Raw genomic sequence first — 20616 nt, 5'->3', positions numbered from 1 at the left:
GGGGTTGTTTGGGTGTGGCACTTTTCACTTTCATTTAAACTTTGACCATGATTTTTCCCTAATGAAGTGGCCTGTCATTAGGTACACCTGAAAATGGCGGCGTACCTAATAAGGTGTCCGAATGACGTCACAGATCAACCAGCCAATCAGAAAGTGGGGGGTTGTTTGGGTGTGGCACTTTTCACTTTCATTTAAACTTTGACATTGATTTTTCCCTAATGAAGTGGCCTGTCATTAGGTACACCTGAAAATGGCGGCGTACCTAATAAGGTGTCCGAATGACGTCACAGATCAACCAGCCAATCAGAAAGTGGGGGGTTGTTTGGGTGTGGCACTTTTCACTTTCATTTAAACTTTGACATTGATTTTTCCCTAATGAAGTGGCCTGTCATTAGGTACACCTGAAAATGGCGGCGTACCTAATAAGGTGTCCGAATGACGTCACAGATCAACCAGCCAATCAGAAAGTGGGGGGTTGTTTGGGTGTGGCACTTTTCACTTTCATTTAAACTTTGACATTGATTTTTCCCTAATGAAGTGGCCTGTCATTAGGTACACCTGAAAATGGCGGCGTACCTAATAAGGTGTCCGAATGACGTCACAGATCAACCAGCCAATCAGAAAGTGGGGGGTTGTTTGGGTGTGGCACTTTTCACTTTCATTTAAACTTTGACATTGATTTTTCCCTAATGAAGTGGCCTGTCATTAGGTACACCTGAAAATGGCGGCGTACCTAATAAGGTGTCCGAATGACGTCACAGATCAACCAGCCAATCAGAAAGTGGGGGGTTGTTTGGGTGTGGCACTTTTCACTTTTATTTAAACTTTGACCATGATTTTTCCCTAATGAAGTGGCCTGTCATTAGGTACACCTGAAAATGGCGGCGTACCTAATAAGGTGTCCGAATGACGTCACAGATCAACCAGCCAATCAGAAAGTGGGGGGTTGTTTGGGTGTGGCACTTTTCACTTTCATTTAAACTTTGACATTGATTTTTCCCTAATGAAGTGGCCTGTCATTAGGTACACCTGAAAATGGCGGCGTACCTAATAAGGTGTCCGAATGACGTCACAGATCAACCAGCCAATCAGAAAGTGGGGGGTTGTTTGGGTGTGGCACTTTTCACTTTCATTTAAACTTTGACATTGATTTTTCCCTAATGAAGTGGCCTGTCATTAGGTACACCTGAAAATGGCGGCGTACCTAATAAGGTGTCCGAATGACGTCACAGATCAACCAGCCAATCAGAAAGTGGGGGGTTGTTTGGGTGTGGCACTTTTCACTTTCATTTAAACTTTGACCATGATTTTTCCCTAATGAAGTGGCCTGTCATTAGGTACACCTGAAAATGGCGGCGTACCTAATAAGGTGTCCGAATGACGTCACAGATCAACCAGCCAATCAGAAAGTGGGGGGTTGTTTGGGTGTGGCACTTTTCACTTTCATTTAAACTTTGACACTGATTTTTCCCTAATGAAGTGGCCTGTCATTAGGTACACCTGAAAATGGCGGCGTACCTAATAAGGTGTCCGAATGACGTCACAGATCAACCAGCCAATCAGAAAGTGGGGGGTTGTTTGGGTGTGGCACTTTTCACTTTTATTTAAACTTTGACCATGATTTTTCCCTAATGAAGTGGCCTGTCATTAGGTACACCTGAAAATGGCGGCGTACCTAATAAGGTGTCCGAATGACGTCACAGATCAACCAGCCAATCAGAAAGTGGGGGGTTGTTTGGGTGTGGCACTTTTCACTTTCATTTAAACTTTGACATTGATTTTTCCCTAATGAAGTGGCCTGTCATTAGGTACACCTGAAAATGGCGGCGTACCTAATAAGGTGTCCGAATGACGTCACAGATCAACCAGCCAATCAGAAAGTGGGGGGTTGTTTGGGTGGGGCACTTTTCACTTTCATTTAAACTTTGACATTGATTTTTCCCTAATGAAGTGGCCTGTCATTAGGTACACCTGAAAATGGCGGCGTACCTAATAAGGTGTCCGAATGACGTCACAGATCAACCAGCCAATCAGAAAGTGGGGGGTTGTTTGGGTGTGGCACTTTTCACTTTCATTTAAACTTTGACCATGATTTTTCCCTAATGAAGTGGCCTGTCATTAGGTACACCTGAAAATGGCGGCGTACCTAATAAGGTGTCCGAATGACGTCACAGATCAACCAGCCAATCAGAAAGTGGGGGGTTGTTTGGGTGTGGCACTTTTCACTTTCATTTAAACTTTGACCATGATTTTTCCCTAATGAAGTGGCCTGTCATTAGGTACACCTGAAAATGGCGGCGTACCTAATAAGGTGTCCGAATGACGTCACAGATCAACCAGCCAATCAGAAAGTGGGGGGTTGTTTGGGTGTGGCACTTTTCACTTTCATTTAAACTTTGACATTGATTTTTCCCTAATGAAGTGGCCTGTCATTAGGTACACCTGAAAGTGGCGGCGTACCTAATAAGGTGTCCGAATGACGTCACAGATCAACCAGCCAATCAGAAAGTGGGGGGTTGTTTGGGTGTGGCACTTTTCACTTTCATTTAAACTTTGACATTGATTTTTCCCTAATGAAGTGGCCTGTCATTAGGTACACCTGAAAATGGCGGCGTACCTAATAAGGTGTCCGAATGACGTCACAGATCAACCAGCCAATCAGAAAGTGGGGGGTTGTTTGGGTGTGGCACTTTTCACTTTCATTTAAACTTTGACATTGATTTTTCCCTAATGAAGTGGCCTGTCATTAGGTACACCTGAAAATGGCGGCGTACCTAATAAGGTGTCCGAATGACGTCACAGATCAACCAGCCAATCAGAAAGTGGGGGGTTGTTTGGGTGGGGCACTTTTCACTTTCATTTAAACTTTGACACTGATTTTTCCCTAATGAAGTGGCCTGTCATTAGGTACACCTGAAAATGGCGGCGTACCTAATAAAGCGTCCGAGTGACGTCACAGATCAAACAGCCAATCAGGGGGGGTGAAGGCGGGTGTGGCACTTCTCATGATTTTTGATTATGTGATTTAAAAAAAAAAAGGATCACTGTGTGTGTGGGGACGATTTGTTGAACGATTCGTTTGAACGAATCTTTTGATTGAACCGATTCTAAAGATTCAGTTCACTTAAAAGAACTGGAATGCACATCACTAGTTTAGACCGTTCGGGGTCCTTCTTACCATTTTGATGACATCACGACATATGATTGGCTGGACGTACTGTGACGTTTGAGATTGTGATTGGTCTGTTCTGCGAAAATGGGGTACAGGCGATTTTGCAAAGAAAACACCATCAAACAATTCACAATTATTGATTCATTTATTGATCCTTTCAACGTTTAAAAAGGAAAATGTAAAACTAGCAACCACAGTTGGCAGTTCAATTTTTAATAGCGGCGTGGGTTGTATGTAAGAAGTTTTGAGTGGATGGTAGGAGAATGCCTGATTAAACATGTCACAATAATGATGTACTGTTTTCAAACATAAATAATTGGACTAAATGAACAATCCCAGACCATACAGCTGACTTTGACTTTAATCATGGATAGATTAATTATAGATGTATCATGGATAGCTCAATCATAGATCTATCAAGGATAGCTCAGTCATATATTTATCATGGATAGCTCAATCCTAGCTCAATCATGGATAGCTCAAACATAGATCTATCATGGATAGCTCAAACATAGATCTATCATGGATAGCTCAAACATAGATCTATCATGGATAGCTCAAACATAGATCTATCATGGATAGCTCAAACATAGATCTATCATGGATAGCTCAAACATAGATCTATCATGGATAGCTCAAACATAGATCTATCATGGATAGCTCAAACATAGATCTATCATGGCTCTATATATATATATATATATATATATATATGTATGTATGTATGTATGGAAGGCTCAACCATAGATCTATCATGGCTCTATATATATATATATATATAATGTATGTATGTATGTATGGAAGGCTCAACCATAGATCTATGGTATGTATGTATGTTTGTACAATGAACACCAAGTAATCACTTAGTTTATTGTTTAGATTGAGTCACAATAATTACATATTTGTTTGTGCAGCAAAGTACCACCAGAAAGTCTAATTGTTTTAACCCAAATAGTCAAACTTGTCCTAGTATTAAAAAAAATCACTTCATGGTTCATCAGTTGATTGTAAACAACAGTAGAGTCAACATTTTCATGAGCTTACTTCATTTGATTGTAAACAACAGTAGAGTCAACATTTTCAAGTCAAGAAAAGAATAATGACCAATAGAACACTTCACTGCACAGCAACTCAGTGCTACAGATTCATTGATAACATTGTAAACACTGCCAACGATCACTGTAATTGATTTATCTGCTGATTATTTTCATCCTTCATCTTCATCCGCTTATCCGGGGTCGGGTCGCGTTGTTTTAAAAAAAATAATAATCATGTTTTCATTTATTTGAACAAAGTGTATGTCAACGATTAAAGGATTTTACTAAATAACAGATCACTGAATAGGTGTCAATTTGTTTTTTTAACTGCATTTTTAAGTTTTCGTCAGCTTGATGTTTTAGTAGATACTAAATGCAGTTTCCGTACCAAGGTAAACAGGCTGGCATTGAGACAACACAAGTTTGAGTGTTAGCTAACAATGGCAAAAATCCCAAGAGTTGTTCTAGTGCAAAGGTCTCGGTTCTTTGAGTGTTAGCTAACAATGGCAAAAATCCCAAGAGTTGTTCTAGTGCAAAGGTCTCGGTTCATCTCCCACTCCACCAGCGAGATGAAACACTGCAAGGCTCACTTCATGTGCCAAGGAGTCGGCGCTCTCCTTAAAAAAAAAAAAAGCAAACACACACCAAGGGTGTATGTAAGCAGCCGCATCTAATCCTCAGAGGTTAAGTTGCCCTCACCTGAGTGTCGGCCTCAGCGTAAACCCTGACCACGTCCTCGGTGCCGGACGGCCTCACGAAAGCGCGAGCTTGTCGATACTTTGCCACGGAGGCGTCAATGGCGTCCTGCAGGCCCGCCGGGCTCACCGCACGTCTTTCGGCGTCTGTCGTGTCGATCACCCGCCGGTTTGCTACCTGCCGCGCGCGCACACACAGGTTTTGCAATGACAAGCAGATGGAGGAGAAAGTACCAAGCGTGCACGTTTGCCTCGCCTTGACTTTAAGCTGCCTGTTGGGCAGGTCGGTGTAGATGGCGTCCCACTGCTGCACCGTCATTCCCTTCAAGGCCAATATGGCCTCGATCAGCAGCATGTCAGAAATGGCGTCACCTACTGTCTGTGGGAGGAACAGCACACAGCAGTCATGACTCAAGAGGACTACGGTGGACTTAGTACCTGATTTGTGACGTTGATGGTGTGCTGCAAAAGAATGGCCGCTCTCTTCCTGGTGTCATTCGCGTTGACGTCCTCAGCCAATTGCTTGATCTTCTCCTCGGCTGCAGGGCTGAACAACACCTGGCAGTGAGACTTTTGGTTAGCAAGCATGGGGAAGCTAGAATTGAACACTTACCGTCCCGTGGCCGTTAGCTTCAAAGTAAACGCTGGTGTCAAATTCTTGTGCTGCATGATGGAGATGCTTCACTCCTGTCTTGGTGCACTTCACAATCACCTGAACCAAAGCAAAAGCATTTGTTAGCGTGTCCTTTGCAATGAACGTTATAATGTGGGCGCTAACCTTCATTATGTCCTTCAAGTAGAGCGTGGAGCTGCTGTTAGCATATGCCGTTTGCACCACCGCTATCTTCAAATTTAAGCCGGCCTATGTGAAATGTACATTTTTATCAGCAGTGGTCCACTACTTGCAAAAATAAATCAATAAAACAGGTTGCCTTCTATACCTGCGTGAGCAGTTCTTTGAGGAACGTGCTGATGAGCGTCGCTATCTTGTCTCCGTCCAGCAAGTGGAAGCGGTCGTCGGAGTAGTAATAAACGATGCGGTCGGCGTCTCCGTCAAATGAACAGCAGCGCTCGCCGCGTTGAACCTTGACGCCTACCACGGAAACAGAAAGGAACATTTCAAATAGACATCATAAAACAGAAATGAATATACAGACCATCATGTCTTCGACACATTCCTTGCCACTCACGATTGCACCAAATTCAAAAGTCGGCGCATCCCACCTGTGGGCAGCTTTTGCTGCACTTTGACAAAGTCGGCCCCGCACTGATGGTTAGGTTTTCCTTGGCCTTCGTTGAAAAGGGAAATCCGCAGCTCTCTCTTGAGGTGACGCTCCATCTCGCGCAGCTTCAATGCGCCAACAGCGTTGGCGCCGTCCACCGTCAGGTGCTTTTGCTCATCCGTGCGGTTGGGTGTCTACACAAAAGACACTGCTGATGACCTTTGACTTGATCTACCTGCTTATTTGTAATTGCTACTCCATATTTTGATTGAAACGACTACCTGTGCACAGACTACAAAATAAATGATTTACATTTTTGGTGAGCTCGATAAACGCCCGGCAGAGTTTGGTGTAGTATCCTTCCACCGTGGCCTCGCCGTAGCGCCCCTGCGTGTTGTGACAGCAAACCATGTAGTGGAGCTGCGGCGTGGTCACCAAGCCGTAGTCTTATTGGACAGACGGACGGACGCAAGCGGTTTAAGATTTCACAGCCAATATATAAACTCGACCGTATGCTCGATGCTAACCTTTGCTGCACCCTCCCAATGAGGACACGCCGTCCAGTACCGCTTGAGACAGGCTAGCACTGCTGCTCCTGTGAATTTTTTTTTCCATTAACAAACATATAAATCAACAAACACTGAAGCAAATTAATATAAATATTCATCGGCAAATATTCTATGTCCTCTGTTAAAACATGTCTAATCTTCTACCAAATTGAGCCGCCATTCTACTGCACCTGGTGTCTTTGCCCACAAACACCAAGGCTTTTTGGCTCTTATCGATGTCTTCTTTTTCCACAATGTCTTCCAGCACCGCAAGCAACAGCTGCTGCTCGGCGTTGGCCAGCTGGGTGGCGTAGTCCTCCCAACCGGGCGTCACCATTTCACCCATGGGATCAATCAGCTTCACCCCGTTGTCTTCCTGCGGGACCATAAGAAGTTAGAACAGCGGAAGTTGCTACGTTAAAACTGTGTTGAGGAGCACCTCGGGGTTGTGGGAGGCAGTGACCATGACACCGATAGCGGCTTTGGTCTGTCTGGATCGCAGCGTGGCCAGAAGACCCATACGGAACATGATGTGATCGAGAAGGCTAGCGTTGGCCCTGAAGCCAGCAGTGCCATAGTGCAAGATCAAGCCTGGGGGTTTGGGGTGCACCTCAGACAGTTTAGACACTTCCTCCAAGTGGGCCATCACTGAAACAAACAGCAGTCAGCTTGCACAGTATTGATATAGCCATGTTTTTTTTGTCAAACCAAACCAAACAAATAAAAACCAAACAACAACAAACAAAAAAAACAGTCCTAACATGAATTAATCTTCAATTAATTGACATGTCCACAAATGTTTACAATGACCAATAAATCCCACGGGATTAATCTGTGACTAAAATGATTGGAAGCGTAACATCTGGAAGTACTTTTGGAATGGCAAATGATAAATGAGTCATTTGTAGATGAGTTGAAACAACTGTAAAGACTGTTTGTATGAATACAAATATAACGGCGTTAGGTTTGAAACGTACTTTGACACTGACGGAACTAAAAGCAAAACAATACAGGAAAGTTCAAATTCCATGAATACGCCCAACTGAGATTGTCGACCTTAGTTCATTCAGACCGAAACACCAAATTGATGCTAACAAATCGGTCAAGAGTCTGCAAACATGCAAATTCACTGCACTGAATTGGATAAGACTTACTGTTTGTTGTTTGCAATATTATGAGCAACAAGGACTCGATTGGGAGTCTTCCAGCTACAAGGACCCGATTGTGATTGTAAGTGAGCTACGTGGCTCAACTTCCGTGTGAGTCACCACACAGGGCGTGCCTTAAATTTTCATGCAGACAATGCTCAATAGCGTCATCTGCTGGTCAATCGTAGAAATAAAAAAATTACAATCATACTGCTGTTGGACCTTTCCTTACTCGTTCAAGACAACAAACGATATCATCGAGGTGTATTTTAATTATGGTGTCTATTTTAAAATGAAAGAATATCAAATCGTTTTTTTGGGATACTCATCGTGCACTGCGCCAATGCAATAATCGTGCAAACCTACGTGATAGTAACTTCATTTTTGGACTAGTATGTTGACAATATCTCGCTGATGTTTAGGGTCGATTCAGTCGTGCGGAACCCACGTAATGGTGATTTATTGATCTTTTGTGAGGAAAAATTGCTACGGATAATAAATGGCCGGATGGATAAGCCTGTTGGCTTGTCACTCGTGTGTCCTCCTCTTTAAGAGACGGGCTGGTCCGTGTGTCACCCAGCCGTGTCCAAGTACCCTCTGGCGGGTGGGCCATACTGACAGAGAATAAATAAATGAGCGTAAGGGAAGGTGCATAGGGATTTCCGTCGTGGCTTCTTTGCTCCTCCTCCGCCTCCATTTTTTTTTTTGCGCACACGTTTTGCGCATTCGATGCCGCAGAAAAGCGCCGCACTTTTTGGACGATTGGAAAGAATAACCCGGAGTGGATAACGCATCTATGGAGCGTTGATTTCAATCCAAAAAGGAAAGATTGCGCGTGTTGTTTGGAACGACGAGAAGAGCGGCTTGTTACGTAACGGAGAGGCTTCTGAGCTGTCCACGGTGCTGAAAAGGGTACATCGCGTATATTCAAGCCCACAAAAGCTCTTTTTATTCCATCAAAAGCTCCGTTCGATGAAACATCAATCATCTTGGGGGTGTTTTTCCATCTATACAGGGAGAAGGTCACAGGCTCGTTTGCTGTACAGCTAGATCGAGTTTATTTTTTTTATATTTTTTATTAAGCATTCCAGATAAGGGGGTCCAAATGTCGGGTCAGACGCTCACGGACCGCATCGCTGCGGCCCAGTACCAGCTGACGGGTTCGGACATGGCCAGAGCCGTGTGTAAGGCTACAACGCACGAAGTGATGGCGCCCAAGAAGAAGCACCTGGAGTGTGAGTATTGCGTGGCCCGTTTAGTCAGGCAGGCAGGCAGGCAGGCAGGCAGGCAGGCCCTTTTGCTGCATGCGGGCGGGCGGGCGGGCGTGCGCACGCAAATGTGGCGATGAACCAGTAAGGATGATTTAGCAGGCACAATGGCCACGGCTCGGAGCAACACAACTACACAAGCACACATCATGTCTTTGTCGTCATGGGGACAAATGAAAAAGTCGGCATTGCATGCAGCATTAGCAATTAGCATGTAGCATCTGCACTAGTTGACTGATTTACGGGTTTAATTTGATGCGAGGCCAAGATTGTAAAAAACCTATCTGTTTTTATAACGTGTATTTTCTCTGCGTACTGTTGTGCTGTATGTAAATAAGCAAACTATTTCCATCATGATTAATAGTCATTTTCACAAAAAATTGCTTTGTCAGGGGAAAATCCAGGAGAACATCTCAAGTTTGTTAAGGGTACTTTTAATGTCAGTTTGAATTATTCTTAGATTTGTTCTTTCTTACTCTACCCTTTAAGATGTTTTTTTTATTAGTCAAGTTGTTATGGATCACACCAGTGGTGTAAAAAGTTTTGACCTCATTTATCATGGTCTCATTTTTTTTTCTTTTTTACATCAGCAAAACCTTTCCATGTAAACACGGCCATGTAGACTATTTATATCCACTATTGTCATGGAATAGATGATAATTGCCCCCCAATTTTGGCCTGGCAGGACAGACATGATGCGTGCGTGTGTGTGTGTGTAGTTTTTTTGCTCTGATCTTTACTGCCACTTGTGCTCTGGCGTCTTCCATTGTGATCCGCTCCCTTTGTGAATAATTCACTCATCAGCCAATGCTGCCCTGCATTATTTACATTGCAAAAGGCGACAATGTTGGATTGCTTTTCTTGCCTCATCTTCAAACTGAACCTAAAAATCGTCAGGCTCAGCACCATCACCATCGTCACACAATTTCCGTTTGTCTTCCACTGACCGGCGTGATGCTATCTTGCTAATAAGAACTCTGTAGGATCACTTGTTGCCATGACGACACACACATTCAGATGTACATTATTGAGAGAACCCAGAGAGCAAATTTAGAGACATGTTTCTAAATACAGTCTCTATATTGAAAGATAATGGAGGGACACACGTGCAAAGACAGAACAATGTTGAACGGAATTGTAGCGTTGATCTGTTTTTCACAGTTATGGGATTTTTTTGGGCTGTGGTGACGCGCTTGAGTCACTCCCAAGTCTTATTTTGGGGACTCATCTCTTGTACGACTGGCTTCTTAATGGAGCATGCCGGTCTACCCATTGAAGCAGCCTGCCCAACAGGGGAGCTCGCAGATCATTCTTAGAAGCGGCGGATTATCGTAAGAGTCTTTCTATAGCTCAAGCCAATCCTCATTAGCATGTTTATTATCCGTGTTTGTTTACTACAAGTGACAATTTGGCAAAACGTTTAAGGTGACCGGCGGCGTATGGGCGAGTGTTGAAGGAACACTTGTTATGAGATTACATAAGCGGCCATTGCTTGCGCTGGACAGCGGGTGTCAGCCATGTTGCATGTGCAGCATGTCCACAGTGGCGACATGGAAATATGCAAGCAGTGACGTGCGGGTGCCCTAAAAAAAAAACTAAAGACAATTTTAGTGGCCACTCTGTCTCGAAACTGTGTTGCCGGTCTGCACTTGAGTGGGCCGATCTATTTTTGGCGAGGCCAAGGTCCGCTCTGTCTAACGGCCTTCGGCCGTTTCCATCACCAAAGCCGCCTGCCGATACTCGATGCTAGCCTTTTTGCTGACGTCAATGTCACGGCCTTCGAGACGCTCATTACTGTACATACTTGCCGGACACAACATTAGGTACACTTCAAAAGTCACATCATTTGTGATTTTGCTGACTTTGTAGGGAGCACTATCGAGACGTCAAATGAAATTCTTTTCGCCTTTGCAGACCTGGTGTCGGCCACCAACACCACCAACGTGAACATCCCGCAGATGGCCGACACGCTTTTCGAGCGGGCTACCAACGCCAGCTGGGTGGTGGTCTTCAAGGCCCTGGTGACCACCCACCACATGTGCGTGCACGGCAATGAGGTACGTACACCTTTGTCCGCGTTCTTTGCGTAAAACTGCGTGCTGCTTTTGAAATGCTCTCATTTTCTGTGCAGAGGTTCATCCAGTACTTGGCCTCCAGGACTTCGCTCTTTAACCTCAGCAACTTCATCGACAAAACTGGCTCGAATGGTAAAAAGAACATGTTTGGGCAACAGTTTATCCAAATTTGTTCTTTGCTAAAGTAGTCCAAGGTGTTTTAGTCACGCCCCCAAAAGTCAGGAATCGTAAAACGGTGAAAAATAGTTTAACGTTACACTTCCACATCATTCCCAGCCTTTGCATATATTCAGCAATGATTTTTAGAAACAAGTCATTGAAATTCTCGGCTCTCTTTTGAAGGCTACGACATGTCCACGTTCATCAGACGGTACGGCCGCTACCTGAACGAAAAAGCCTTCGCCTACCGCCAGATGGCTTTCGACTTCACTCGAGTTAAAAAAGGGTACGACGGCGTCGATGACTGTGTCCGTCTTCGATGCACCGACTTGATTTCAAGTGTGTTTGCCGAGCAGGGCCGAGGGCGTGATGAGGACCATGACCACGGAGAAGCTTTTGAAGGGCATGCCCGTCTTGCAGACTCAGATCGACACGCTTCTGGAGTTTGACGTGAGTCGCTATGATTTCACGTCTTTAGCGGCTTTTAGTAATAATTTTTGTCCTTACCCGTTTGGTGTCAGGTTCATCCCAAGGAGCTGAACAACGGCATCATCAACGCTGCTTTCTTGCTGCTCTTCAAGGACTTGGTCAAGCTCTTTGCATCCTACAACGATGGCATCATCAACATGTTGGGTCAGTTTGGAAACGCGACAAAAACAACCCGTGCACATTCTACGATTGTGACTATTTTGTTTTGATACAGAGAAATATTTCAAGATGAAAAAGAGCGACTGTAAGGAGGCGTTGGAGATCTACAAGAGGTTCCTGACCCGGGTGACTAAAATCGGGGAGTTTATGAAGCTGGCGGAGGTATTTGCTAACATGCCACGGGTGAACTATTTGAACACAAACGGTGCAGCAACACAGCTACACTGACAATAACAAAACTTTTTTTCTTTCTTCAGACCGTTGGAGTTGACAAAAACGACATCCCCGACATTAACTACGTAAGTTACTCTGAAGCGCATGTATGTAGACACTTGCCACTTCTCACCAGCCACCTTGACCCCTCCCCTCCCAGTGTCTCCACCCCAACGTGGTGGTGGACCTGGCAGACTCGGACGACGACGACTGTCCGTTTAAACCTCCGGAGGAGGAGCCGGTAACCGTAGCGATGGCCGAGTGCCTGCTCGCAGGATGGCGTGTCAGCATGCTGGGCCTAATCGCGTTTGACACGTTAGCGAGAGACACACATTGCGTGTTTGTAGTCTTCAAAAAACGTGTCACGGTAGTTGGACGTTGTTTTCAGTGGCGGGACATTAAAAGATAATTTCTAATAGTTTGTGTTTTGACTGCTGTGTGTGGATGGAGGATTCTTTTTTTTTTTTTTAGTGTTACTATGGCAATCTAATCTCCCCAGGGCCTTCAAAGTCAGGTATTTGACTTATTGATTAATTTATTTTTTACATGTGGCTTCCGTGTGTTAGGCCCCCAGCAGTATCCTGGAGTCTCTGGAAACGCACATGAATGGCCTGGAGGACGTCAAGGGTGGCAAGAAGGGGTAAGTTGCGCTGTCCATTCATGGAAAATCTCCCAAAAAAGCTTGCGAAATTGTTTTTGAGCCAGGAAGTGTCCATCTATAAAAGAACCAATGAGGCTTGATGGCTGTCTTCAATTTTCCTTTAATCCTTGCTCTCTTTTATCCCCCTTTTCGTTCATGTGGGATCACCAGTGAAGGGTGAGCATAAATATTGGGTTTGGGGTTAAGCAACCTTGACCTTTTTGAATGTTACTCGATTTCTTTTTTTTTTTTTATATTCACATGGGAACCAACCAGTGGAAATAGATATGGAATTAGTAGCCCACCTGACAAGTGTGTTGGTGTTGTTTTGACCGCATGTGTGAAGTCTATAAGACACACGTGCGATAAGAGAGTGCCATATGAATCATAATGCAATATGGTCTCGCAAGAATTTAGTCAAAAGATTTAACCTGTTTTCCATTCAGTGCACTACATTTATACAAATATTTGTAATTTTTTTTAATGATCCCAAAGGGTTGAATTGTGAATTATTTTTGCATGATTTTGTATTCTAAATATACAGCATATAAAATCCTACTAAATTCTTCCAGACCAGCCTGCAAAATATGAAGAGGTTTATTCATTTGAGCACAAAACCAAATTATTGTTAATGGGATGAACCCTTCATATGATCACATGATCACGTTTTGAATTGTAGCATTCATCCCGTTTCAAGTTTTCCTACTGAAGTGTGTTTTTCCACACTAAGTGCTTTCCCTTTTTTCTTTTGATTCTTTTAGGTCTCCGACTAAGGTAAGCTGCATATTTCGACTGATTTCTACTTTTGCTTCGTCCTTGTGTCTGACCACAAGTGTGATTGCGTACGTCGCAGGGTTCTCCCACAAACAACGTGTCTCCGACTTCGACTCCAGCCAAATCATCAAACGCCGTCCCGGCACTGCAGCCTCCGCCTGGGGAGAGCGCAGCCGCCGCCGCCGCTCCGGCTGCACCCGAGCCAGCGGAAGAGTACGTAGCAGCTTCATTCCTTGAGCTTAATGCTAACATTTAAGGCAAAATGCCATACATGGGCTAGCAGAAATTAGCATCGATGTTACAGTGATTCTAAACCTTCCTATGACTTCTAGTTGAACACACTCGGTGCAGCAACACTTACAAACAACGCTCAAATCCACATAAAAAACAATTTCTACCTTTAATCCAGTTCCTTGTTGGACCTGGATCCTCTGTCCTCTTCTGGCCCGCCAGCAGCATCCGCAGGCCCCACGTCCTGGGGAGGTAAGATCCCACCATGTCCACTCTGAAAACAAAAAGACTGAATTTAAGGAATGGCAGATCATTAAGTAGCTAAAAATAATAATAAAATAACCACTTGTGTTGTTCTTTTTACAGACCTTCTCGGATCAGGTGAGTGTTTTCATCCTTGTTTTGCACGTGGTGCTTCTCTTTTTCAAGTCGGGGCCTTCCTGGCTGTCTGAAACACAATCAGAAGCAACGCTATTTATTCACAGGAGTTTATTCTATTCATCTCATGATTGTGGCGATATTGATTTAATCGAGTAAGTCCCAGGTACCAAAAGCACGGCCCGTCGCTGTTTGAATCTAAATGTTCTGACAATGTTTTTTTTAGTGTGTTCCGGATCCTGTTCGACTCTCAATGTGTCTTCACTGACTTCCTTGTTTGTCTCCTCTAAAGATCGCTATTAGTCTCAGTGGTCTTGTTCTTGTGTCTCTTTCTTCCTTCTCCCTCCACATCCTTCATTGTCTGAATTTGGTTTACAACAACGGGGTCAACTCCTTTGAAAATGTGTTGACTGGAATTTTACTTTGTTTAATTGGGCTTTATTTGAATTTTCTACCCGCTCAACATGGGGTGGCTTTCTTTATTTGGGGTCTGCAACCCCCCCCACCCCACGCACAACCCCTTCACCCCTTTCCTCAGAAATGGGCGATTCCTTGCTAGCCGAGCCCGCTTTGGCTGCGGAGGCCGCCGCCCCCTCCCCTGCCGCCGCCGACTCCACGCCTACCCCCGCCGCGCCAGAAGCTGGAGTCCCTCTAGCTCCTCCCAGTAGCACGGCGGCCGCCACCTCCCCTGGCGCCACCAATATGGATCTGTTAGGAGGTTAGTGGGCTTCCACCGAGCAGGGTTGTCTACCCGACATCCTCTCAGGGAAGCTCAACCCCCCCCCCCCCCCCCCCACAAGAACCCGTCTAGTGATGTGATGCCACGCTTAGATGCATGCGCAGACATATTTCAATTACAGCCCGTATTTGTCCTCAACTAGCTTTCTTGTGAGTAAGTAGCTCAAATTCACAGGCTGTAATCTAAAAATCACTTATCACTTTTCATAGACACGTAAGATGATAGACCTGCTTTTCGCTGCCCGTCTGTCTATCAAACTTGCCCCGTGGCATCACCGCGTGCGGAGCCACAACTGTTTGTCTCGTAATGTGAGATTGCCTCCCCGTCTGTGCTCTCATTCGTTTGTCCACTTTTGTGTCCAAGGCCAGAAGCTGCTTTTGTCTTTTCTTCTTCTCTTCTACATCTCATTTGGTCTTCTGTTTTCTCTTTTTGTGTGGTGGGGATAACCTCAGATGCCTTCGCCACGCCCGCCGTGGACGCCGCCACCACCGAGGCCTCCGCCGCGGCAGCCGAGGGCGGAGCTGCAGCGACGCCCGCCGCCCCTGTCGCCGGAGCCGGTGGGTGACTCAATGTTATGTTTAGGATGATAGACAATTGATTGGCCGATTGGGGTAGGCAGACCTCAATAGCATGAGCCCACAAAGTGTTTCCAAGCATACAATTGTCCCGAAAGCGTTGAGGGCCCGATCAATTTAACAACGCTGCTTCCCTTGTTGCCACGGAGACGGAAGACAATGCACTTCCCACGTCCGTGTAACAAAAGGATGCAGGCGGGTGGCAAGTCGGATCTACTTCTGCAGTCTCGTCAAGTGGTAGTGGTGGGGGGGCGGGGGGTTGCCATTGGTTTTGCTTCATCTCGATTTTTATATACTACATTTTGTGTTTTTTTTTTCTTTTACATCTGACATCACTAACATCACATCCGCATTTCCACCCACCATCACTTCCCACAAGACCCCTTTGCACCCTCGGACGGGAGCACTACGGCCGCAGCATCTTTGGGTCTCGACCTTTTCGATGTGGGAAGCTCGTGTTTTAGCTCAGTGGTGCCCTCCCCTTCCCCATCGTTGATCTTCACCTCCGCTTCCAGCACCATCATCACCACGGCGACCGTTTCGGCGCCAATAGCTACCACCGATCTTTTCAGCGGTAAAATGTCGGACGTGTGTGTGCGTGTTACTCAGCTCTTGTAATGCAAGATGTGGCGCGCGGTGCAAACACTCACCTCAGTTGACAAGCTAAATTCATATTCTGATTTGCTCCATGGAATTGTGTTCATAAATTTGCCACAAGATGGCGCCAATGCACTTTTGGTTGTGGCTAGATCAAATGAAGCTCCTCCAATCAATTCAACATTGTGCCTCAGCATGGTTATTAGTGTTTTTTTAATCAATTATTGATAGTTTCTACATTTGTTTTGCAATATATTAATATCAAGAGTCAGGTTTGGAAGGCCCGGTTAGTAAATGCACCGCCCGCCACTGCAACTGGCTGAATGATGAATGCAAGGACTCAAGGAATAACTCGACTTGCCTGCTGTCACGTTTGAGCATTTTGGCCGTGTTTGTAGCCTTCTTTGCACCGACGGCAGACACCCAGGCAGATGCCACGCCCGCAGTTGACTTGTTTTCGGCAGGTACCCCTCCTTTATGCACGTGCCGTCTCCTCTGGTGTGCTCTCACTTCCTGCTTTGCTGTGTCACATGGTGGCCTTGAAAAGATGAATGAATATTTTTAATGATAGCACTTTGCTCTTGAGCATGTTCTGCAAAATACACAAATACGGTGTGTATCGGGATGGTTGTATAATGTGAATGTCATTCCACGAATCCCCCCCCCCCACCCCACCCCCAGCGGATTTATTCGACTCCTCATCCATCTCACCCATCTGTTCCTCTGCGCCCCCACCCAAAACTGACAACAGAGACATCCTGAGCCTGTTTTGTGGTGGGTAGCTTCACACGATGGAGGTGTCAAACTTAAGAGTGAGGCTCAACGGGTTTCTTTTTTTTCCCCCCAATACATTGTGTGTATCGCCTATTTATGACGAAAATAGATTTTGATGCTGGCTGACTCATTCGAAGAATAATTCTTTATATCTATCACCATCTGCCCTGTCTAACACTCATTTGTTGGAAATACATAGTGTGAGTCACGCAGGCTGATATGTCCTCTTCTTCAATGCTGCGATGGATATGACGTTTTGTGTGGCTCTGTTCGGCTGACCCGACAGAGTCCACTGGAGGAGATGCACCAGCAGCCGCTGTCGCCGCCCCTGGGGCAGAACTCATCTCAGGTAAAAGAACCGGTGCATCTCATTTCATGAATAAATGACATTGGGGATGGAAAACTCGTTGGGAATTCCTTGCCAATTAAGTACCTGGTCACCATGGTAACCAGATCACAAACAAGTGTGCAGCTTTGAGGCCTTTTTTTGTCTCACTTCATCACCTCCAGTTTTTCTTACTTTTGGCTCTCCCTCGCCGGCCGGCTCTCATTTTGTTCTCTCCCCTGCTTCGCTCGTCTCTCCCGCCTGTGACTCTCGGGCTGGCTCATTGCTTGCTTCCTGCCGTTTGACTCGGTGAGTTTCCTGCCCTCGCTTCTCTTGACGCGCGGCCGTGCTAGTGCTGCATTGCGGTGCCGGAGAGCCTTGTTAGCCTCCCCCCTATACACACACAGGCATACACACAAAAACATAATTAGGAAATAATGATGAAATCAAAAAAATCAACGCACATACAAATTACGTGGACAATGTACACAGACAGACGGATGCAGCCAGTGTGAATGTATAAATCCTGAAAACATTACAATATTTTATGTAGTCTGTAATGTTTGTTTTGTTAGCTGTAGGCATCCACACATCTTAGTGTGTCACGTCAATTCCCCTTAAAAGCTCTCCTCCCTCTGTCGTCCTGGCAACAGTAATGGGTTGTCATGGCGACACCCGAATCAGACTGTAGCGTGTTGCAAGACTGGCTAATCTCTCTATCTCCCATCCCTCTCTCCTGCAATCCTCCCCCCTCCCCTCCCTGTAGCTTTTGGTGGCTTAGGAGATGTAATGAAGCCCACCCTGACCCCCCAGGCGGGTGATGTTGACACCTCCATGGCTAACATGGCGAGTAGTAAGTAGTCCTTTTTGACTCATAGCATTGTCGTATCTCAAGGTTGTGTGTGATGCGTTAAAAACGACGAAAAATCTTTTTGCATGACCTCATTGTGTCTTTTGCTCTTTCTTGCTGAGTCAGATCTGACGATGGGATCTCCAGCGGCTCCTCAGGTAGCTCCCCCCAGCTGGGGTGCCCCCATGGTAAATGTTGTCTGTGTCTTATGTGTGTGCATGGCGTGGAGCCGCATGGCGGGACGGAGCCGCGTTGCCTTCATCTGGCTCGCCGTCACCCACTAAAGAGAAGCAAGCAGAAAAAAAAACCACCACTTGACTTCACAAATCATTTTTAGGATGATTTATGTGCTTGAGTGATGAAATGGCAAATGATGGAAAGCTGGTAAAAAAAAAAAAAGGCATGGCACTCGCATGCTAACAAGCCAATGCTAGTAAAGATTAAGAATACTGACACATATTACAGTTTTAAGTTTGTGTTGTGTGTCACTTTTCGTTGCTGTGCGTCTGTTATTGTTTTTGTCTTACATGTAGTGACCCCAACTCCGCCTCCTCTCCCTCCCCTCTACACCTTTAGCCAGCACCCATGGGTGGTCCTCCATTTATGGGGATTCACCCAGGCTACAGCATGGTAAGAGCACAAGTCCAGTCCAGTAATGCTGTTGGACGCCAATTTCCCCCAACCCCCTTTTTTAGGTGTCTCACACACACAGTCAGACTGTGTTCAAACCACTAGCTACTATATTTGTTTGTTTGCCATTTTGTATTGTTGTTCGAATATGTTCTCAAGTATAGGTTAGCCTCGAATGACTCCGAACACAGCCCCAGTTTAAATGTGCCGCCGGTGTCTTAGCGTCGCCTGTTGTGTGTGTCTCGTTGAAAAGCCCGGGGCACCGGGTGCCGGAGCTCCCATGATGCCTTTGGTTAGGCCGGGCTTCCCCGCCGCCAACGCCCCGGTAACCCAGCTCCTAGATCCGTCCAGATAAAGTCCGCTTGATGCCATTGCTGATTGTGATTGGGGCATGTTTGTATGCAGATGTCTCCTGGAATGACCCAGAGCCCCAGAAAGCCTGCCCCACCCAGGAACGCTCTGGATGACCTTAACATTAAGGACTTCATGTAGGCAGACACGTAGGTAGGTGTACTGTCGTTCAGTTTTGAATCGGAAGAAGGAGAAAAATAAATACAAAATGCATCGGGCTTGTCCATGTGGACTCCAGCTCTTTTTTTTTTTTTTTTTAGAGACTATCAAGAGCCGAATATTATTTCTGAACTGTGTTTGAACTTGTCTTAACAGGTGTTTGGTGCTCCGGATGTCTGCACTCCCCCCCCCCCCCCCCCCCCCATCTAGAGGCCGCAACCCCTCGAAGAACCCCCCATACTTCCGCCCCCATGATGTACTGTTGTAGCACAACTGTAAATGTGAACCCTAGATACAGAACACATAGTTTTACGTGTGTGGGTGTGTGTGTGTGTGTGGGTGTAAATCAGTGTTAAACTCTACTTAATATATTACAGCGAGGGGGGAGGGGCAAAGAACAACAAAAAAAGAATGCCTATGGAAAATTATTCTGGACTTGAATGCAATGGTCTGGTGGTTTCCCTTCGCATCTGGCAGACGAAGAGCGTGTTGTTCAATGTGGACTGTGTTTTGGTGTGTGTGTATCTTGACGGGCCAACCCGCCTCCTTCATTGTCCCAACTAATACTGAGCTAACTCCCCTTCGTCCCAGCTAATACCGAGCTACGTGTGTGTGTGTGATGGTTGTACCTTCAAGTATGTCAAGCTTCGCCACTCACGCTCCCTATTGGTCGTGAAAAACATGCAACGTCATCCACGGTTTTATTATTACTTTGGGATTTTACGGAAACGTGCCGAGATCTGTGCTCGAATTAACATATGCATTTTAATGATAGATGACTTATTTTCTTTATTTTGAAGACAAAATACCATATATTTTAGTTACATATCTTGGGGGGAAGCATGTAGATGTAAACAAACAACAACAAAAAACATACCTGTCAGTTTTGTAGAGGCAGTATTCATTTAAAAATCATTGCTGGTTGTTTGACGTGGAGCCCTCTGCTGGTGTCGAGTGCCTGGGGATGAAATAATATTGAAGTTACGAGCATTTGTGCATGCAATTGGATGGCATCGGGTACATTTGCTGATTGGGAAGAGGCGCTGTAAAGCACTCACGTATACGCTGGATGTTCTGTGTTGTTTATTTCCAAAAGTGACTGTAACTTAATCCATTGTGACAATTACATGTTGAAAGAAAAAATAAAATAAAAGCAAGAATGACATTCACATAGCAGACAATGCGGATAGATTATGTTCAGTATTATGAAGATTGTATTTCTTGGAGGCTGGGGAGAGGGACTTTGAATGGATGATGTTCTGCCCTACTATTTGCCCCCCCCCCACCCACGCCCCACCTCTTCCTTAACCTGCATGCAAGTCCTGTGATGCGATGCAATAAAATACAAATCACCCAAATGACCCTCACGGCGTGTCACATTATCTGTCAGAATTTAGCGGTCGTAAA

At 45.4% G+C, this 20616-nt stretch overlaps 2 protein-coding genes across 3 annotated transcripts in view; one reads left to right on the top strand and one right to left on the bottom strand.

The window, feature by feature from the left end:
- Positions 1 to 4023: 4023 nt before the first annotated feature.
- Positions 4024 to 20616, bottom strand: part of pgm3 (phosphoglucomutase 3) — a 40790-nt gene continuing 24197 nt past the window's right edge. The window contains exons 2-20 of one of the 2 annotated variants that reach the window (XM_085937871.1): positions 20087 to 20167; positions 18161 to 18349; positions 17415 to 17612; positions 16478 to 16658; positions 14200 to 14275; positions 13999 to 14105; positions 11833 to 11929; positions 7115 to 7323; positions 6867 to 7051; positions 6655 to 6722; positions 6440 to 6573; positions 6129 to 6321; positions 5846 to 5997; positions 5683 to 5766; positions 5518 to 5616; positions 5343 to 5462; positions 5161 to 5283; positions 4909 to 5082; positions 4024 to 4826 (exon numbers count right to left, since the gene is read on the bottom strand). In XM_085937871.1, coding sequence (XP_085793997.1) covers positions 4737 to 4826; positions 4909 to 5082; positions 5161 to 5283; positions 5343 to 5462; positions 5518 to 5616; positions 5683 to 5766; positions 5846 to 5997; positions 6129 to 6321; positions 6440 to 6573; positions 6655 to 6722; positions 6867 to 7051; positions 7115 to 7321 — 1629 coding nt within the window. In that variant the 5' untranslated portion in view covers positions 7322 to 7323; positions 11833 to 11929; positions 13999 to 14105; ... (3 more) ...; positions 18161 to 18349; positions 20087 to 20167 and the 3' untranslated portion in view covers positions 4024 to 4736. Of the gene's footprint in view, positions 4827 to 4908; positions 5083 to 5160; positions 5284 to 5342; positions 5463 to 5517; positions 5617 to 5682; positions 5767 to 5845; positions 5998 to 6128; positions 6322 to 6439; positions 6574 to 6654; positions 6723 to 6866; positions 7052 to 7114; positions 7324 to 7829; positions 7942 to 11832; positions 11930 to 13998; positions 14106 to 14199; positions 14276 to 16477; positions 16659 to 17414; positions 17613 to 18160; positions 18350 to 20086; positions 20168 to 20616 lie in introns of those variants that run through there. The other variant, XM_085937870.1, reaches the window with a different exon arrangement.
- LOC147042368 (clathrin coat assembly protein AP180-like) lies at positions 8929 to 20556 on the top strand. The gene is made up of 23 exons (XM_085937869.1): positions 8929 to 9058; positions 11006 to 11148; positions 11223 to 11298; positions 11509 to 11611; positions 11682 to 11775; positions 11847 to 11958; positions 12029 to 12135; positions 12231 to 12272; positions 12753 to 12826; positions 13588 to 13600; positions 13680 to 13813; positions 14010 to 14083; positions 14198 to 14212; positions 14748 to 14927; positions 15401 to 15505; positions 15903 to 16111; positions 17183 to 17243; positions 17986 to 18072; positions 18196 to 18257; positions 18646 to 18699; positions 18953 to 19024; positions 19105 to 19203; positions 19366 to 20556. The coding sequence occupies exons 1-22, from the start codon at positions 8929 to 8931 to the stop codon at positions 19189 to 19191; spliced, it is 2034 nt and encodes a 677-aa protein (XP_085793995.1). The 3' UTR covers positions 19192 to 19203; positions 19366 to 20556.

This window comes from Syngnathus leptorhynchus, chromosome 18 (assembly GCF_054491065.1).
Source record: "Syngnathus leptorhynchus isolate UIUO chromosome 18, UIUO_Slep, whole genome shotgun sequence".
Taxonomy (NCBI): Eukaryota; Metazoa; Chordata; class Actinopteri; order Syngnathiformes; family Syngnathidae; genus Syngnathus; species Syngnathus leptorhynchus.
This window is presented reverse-complemented; position numbering and strand designations above follow the sequence as displayed.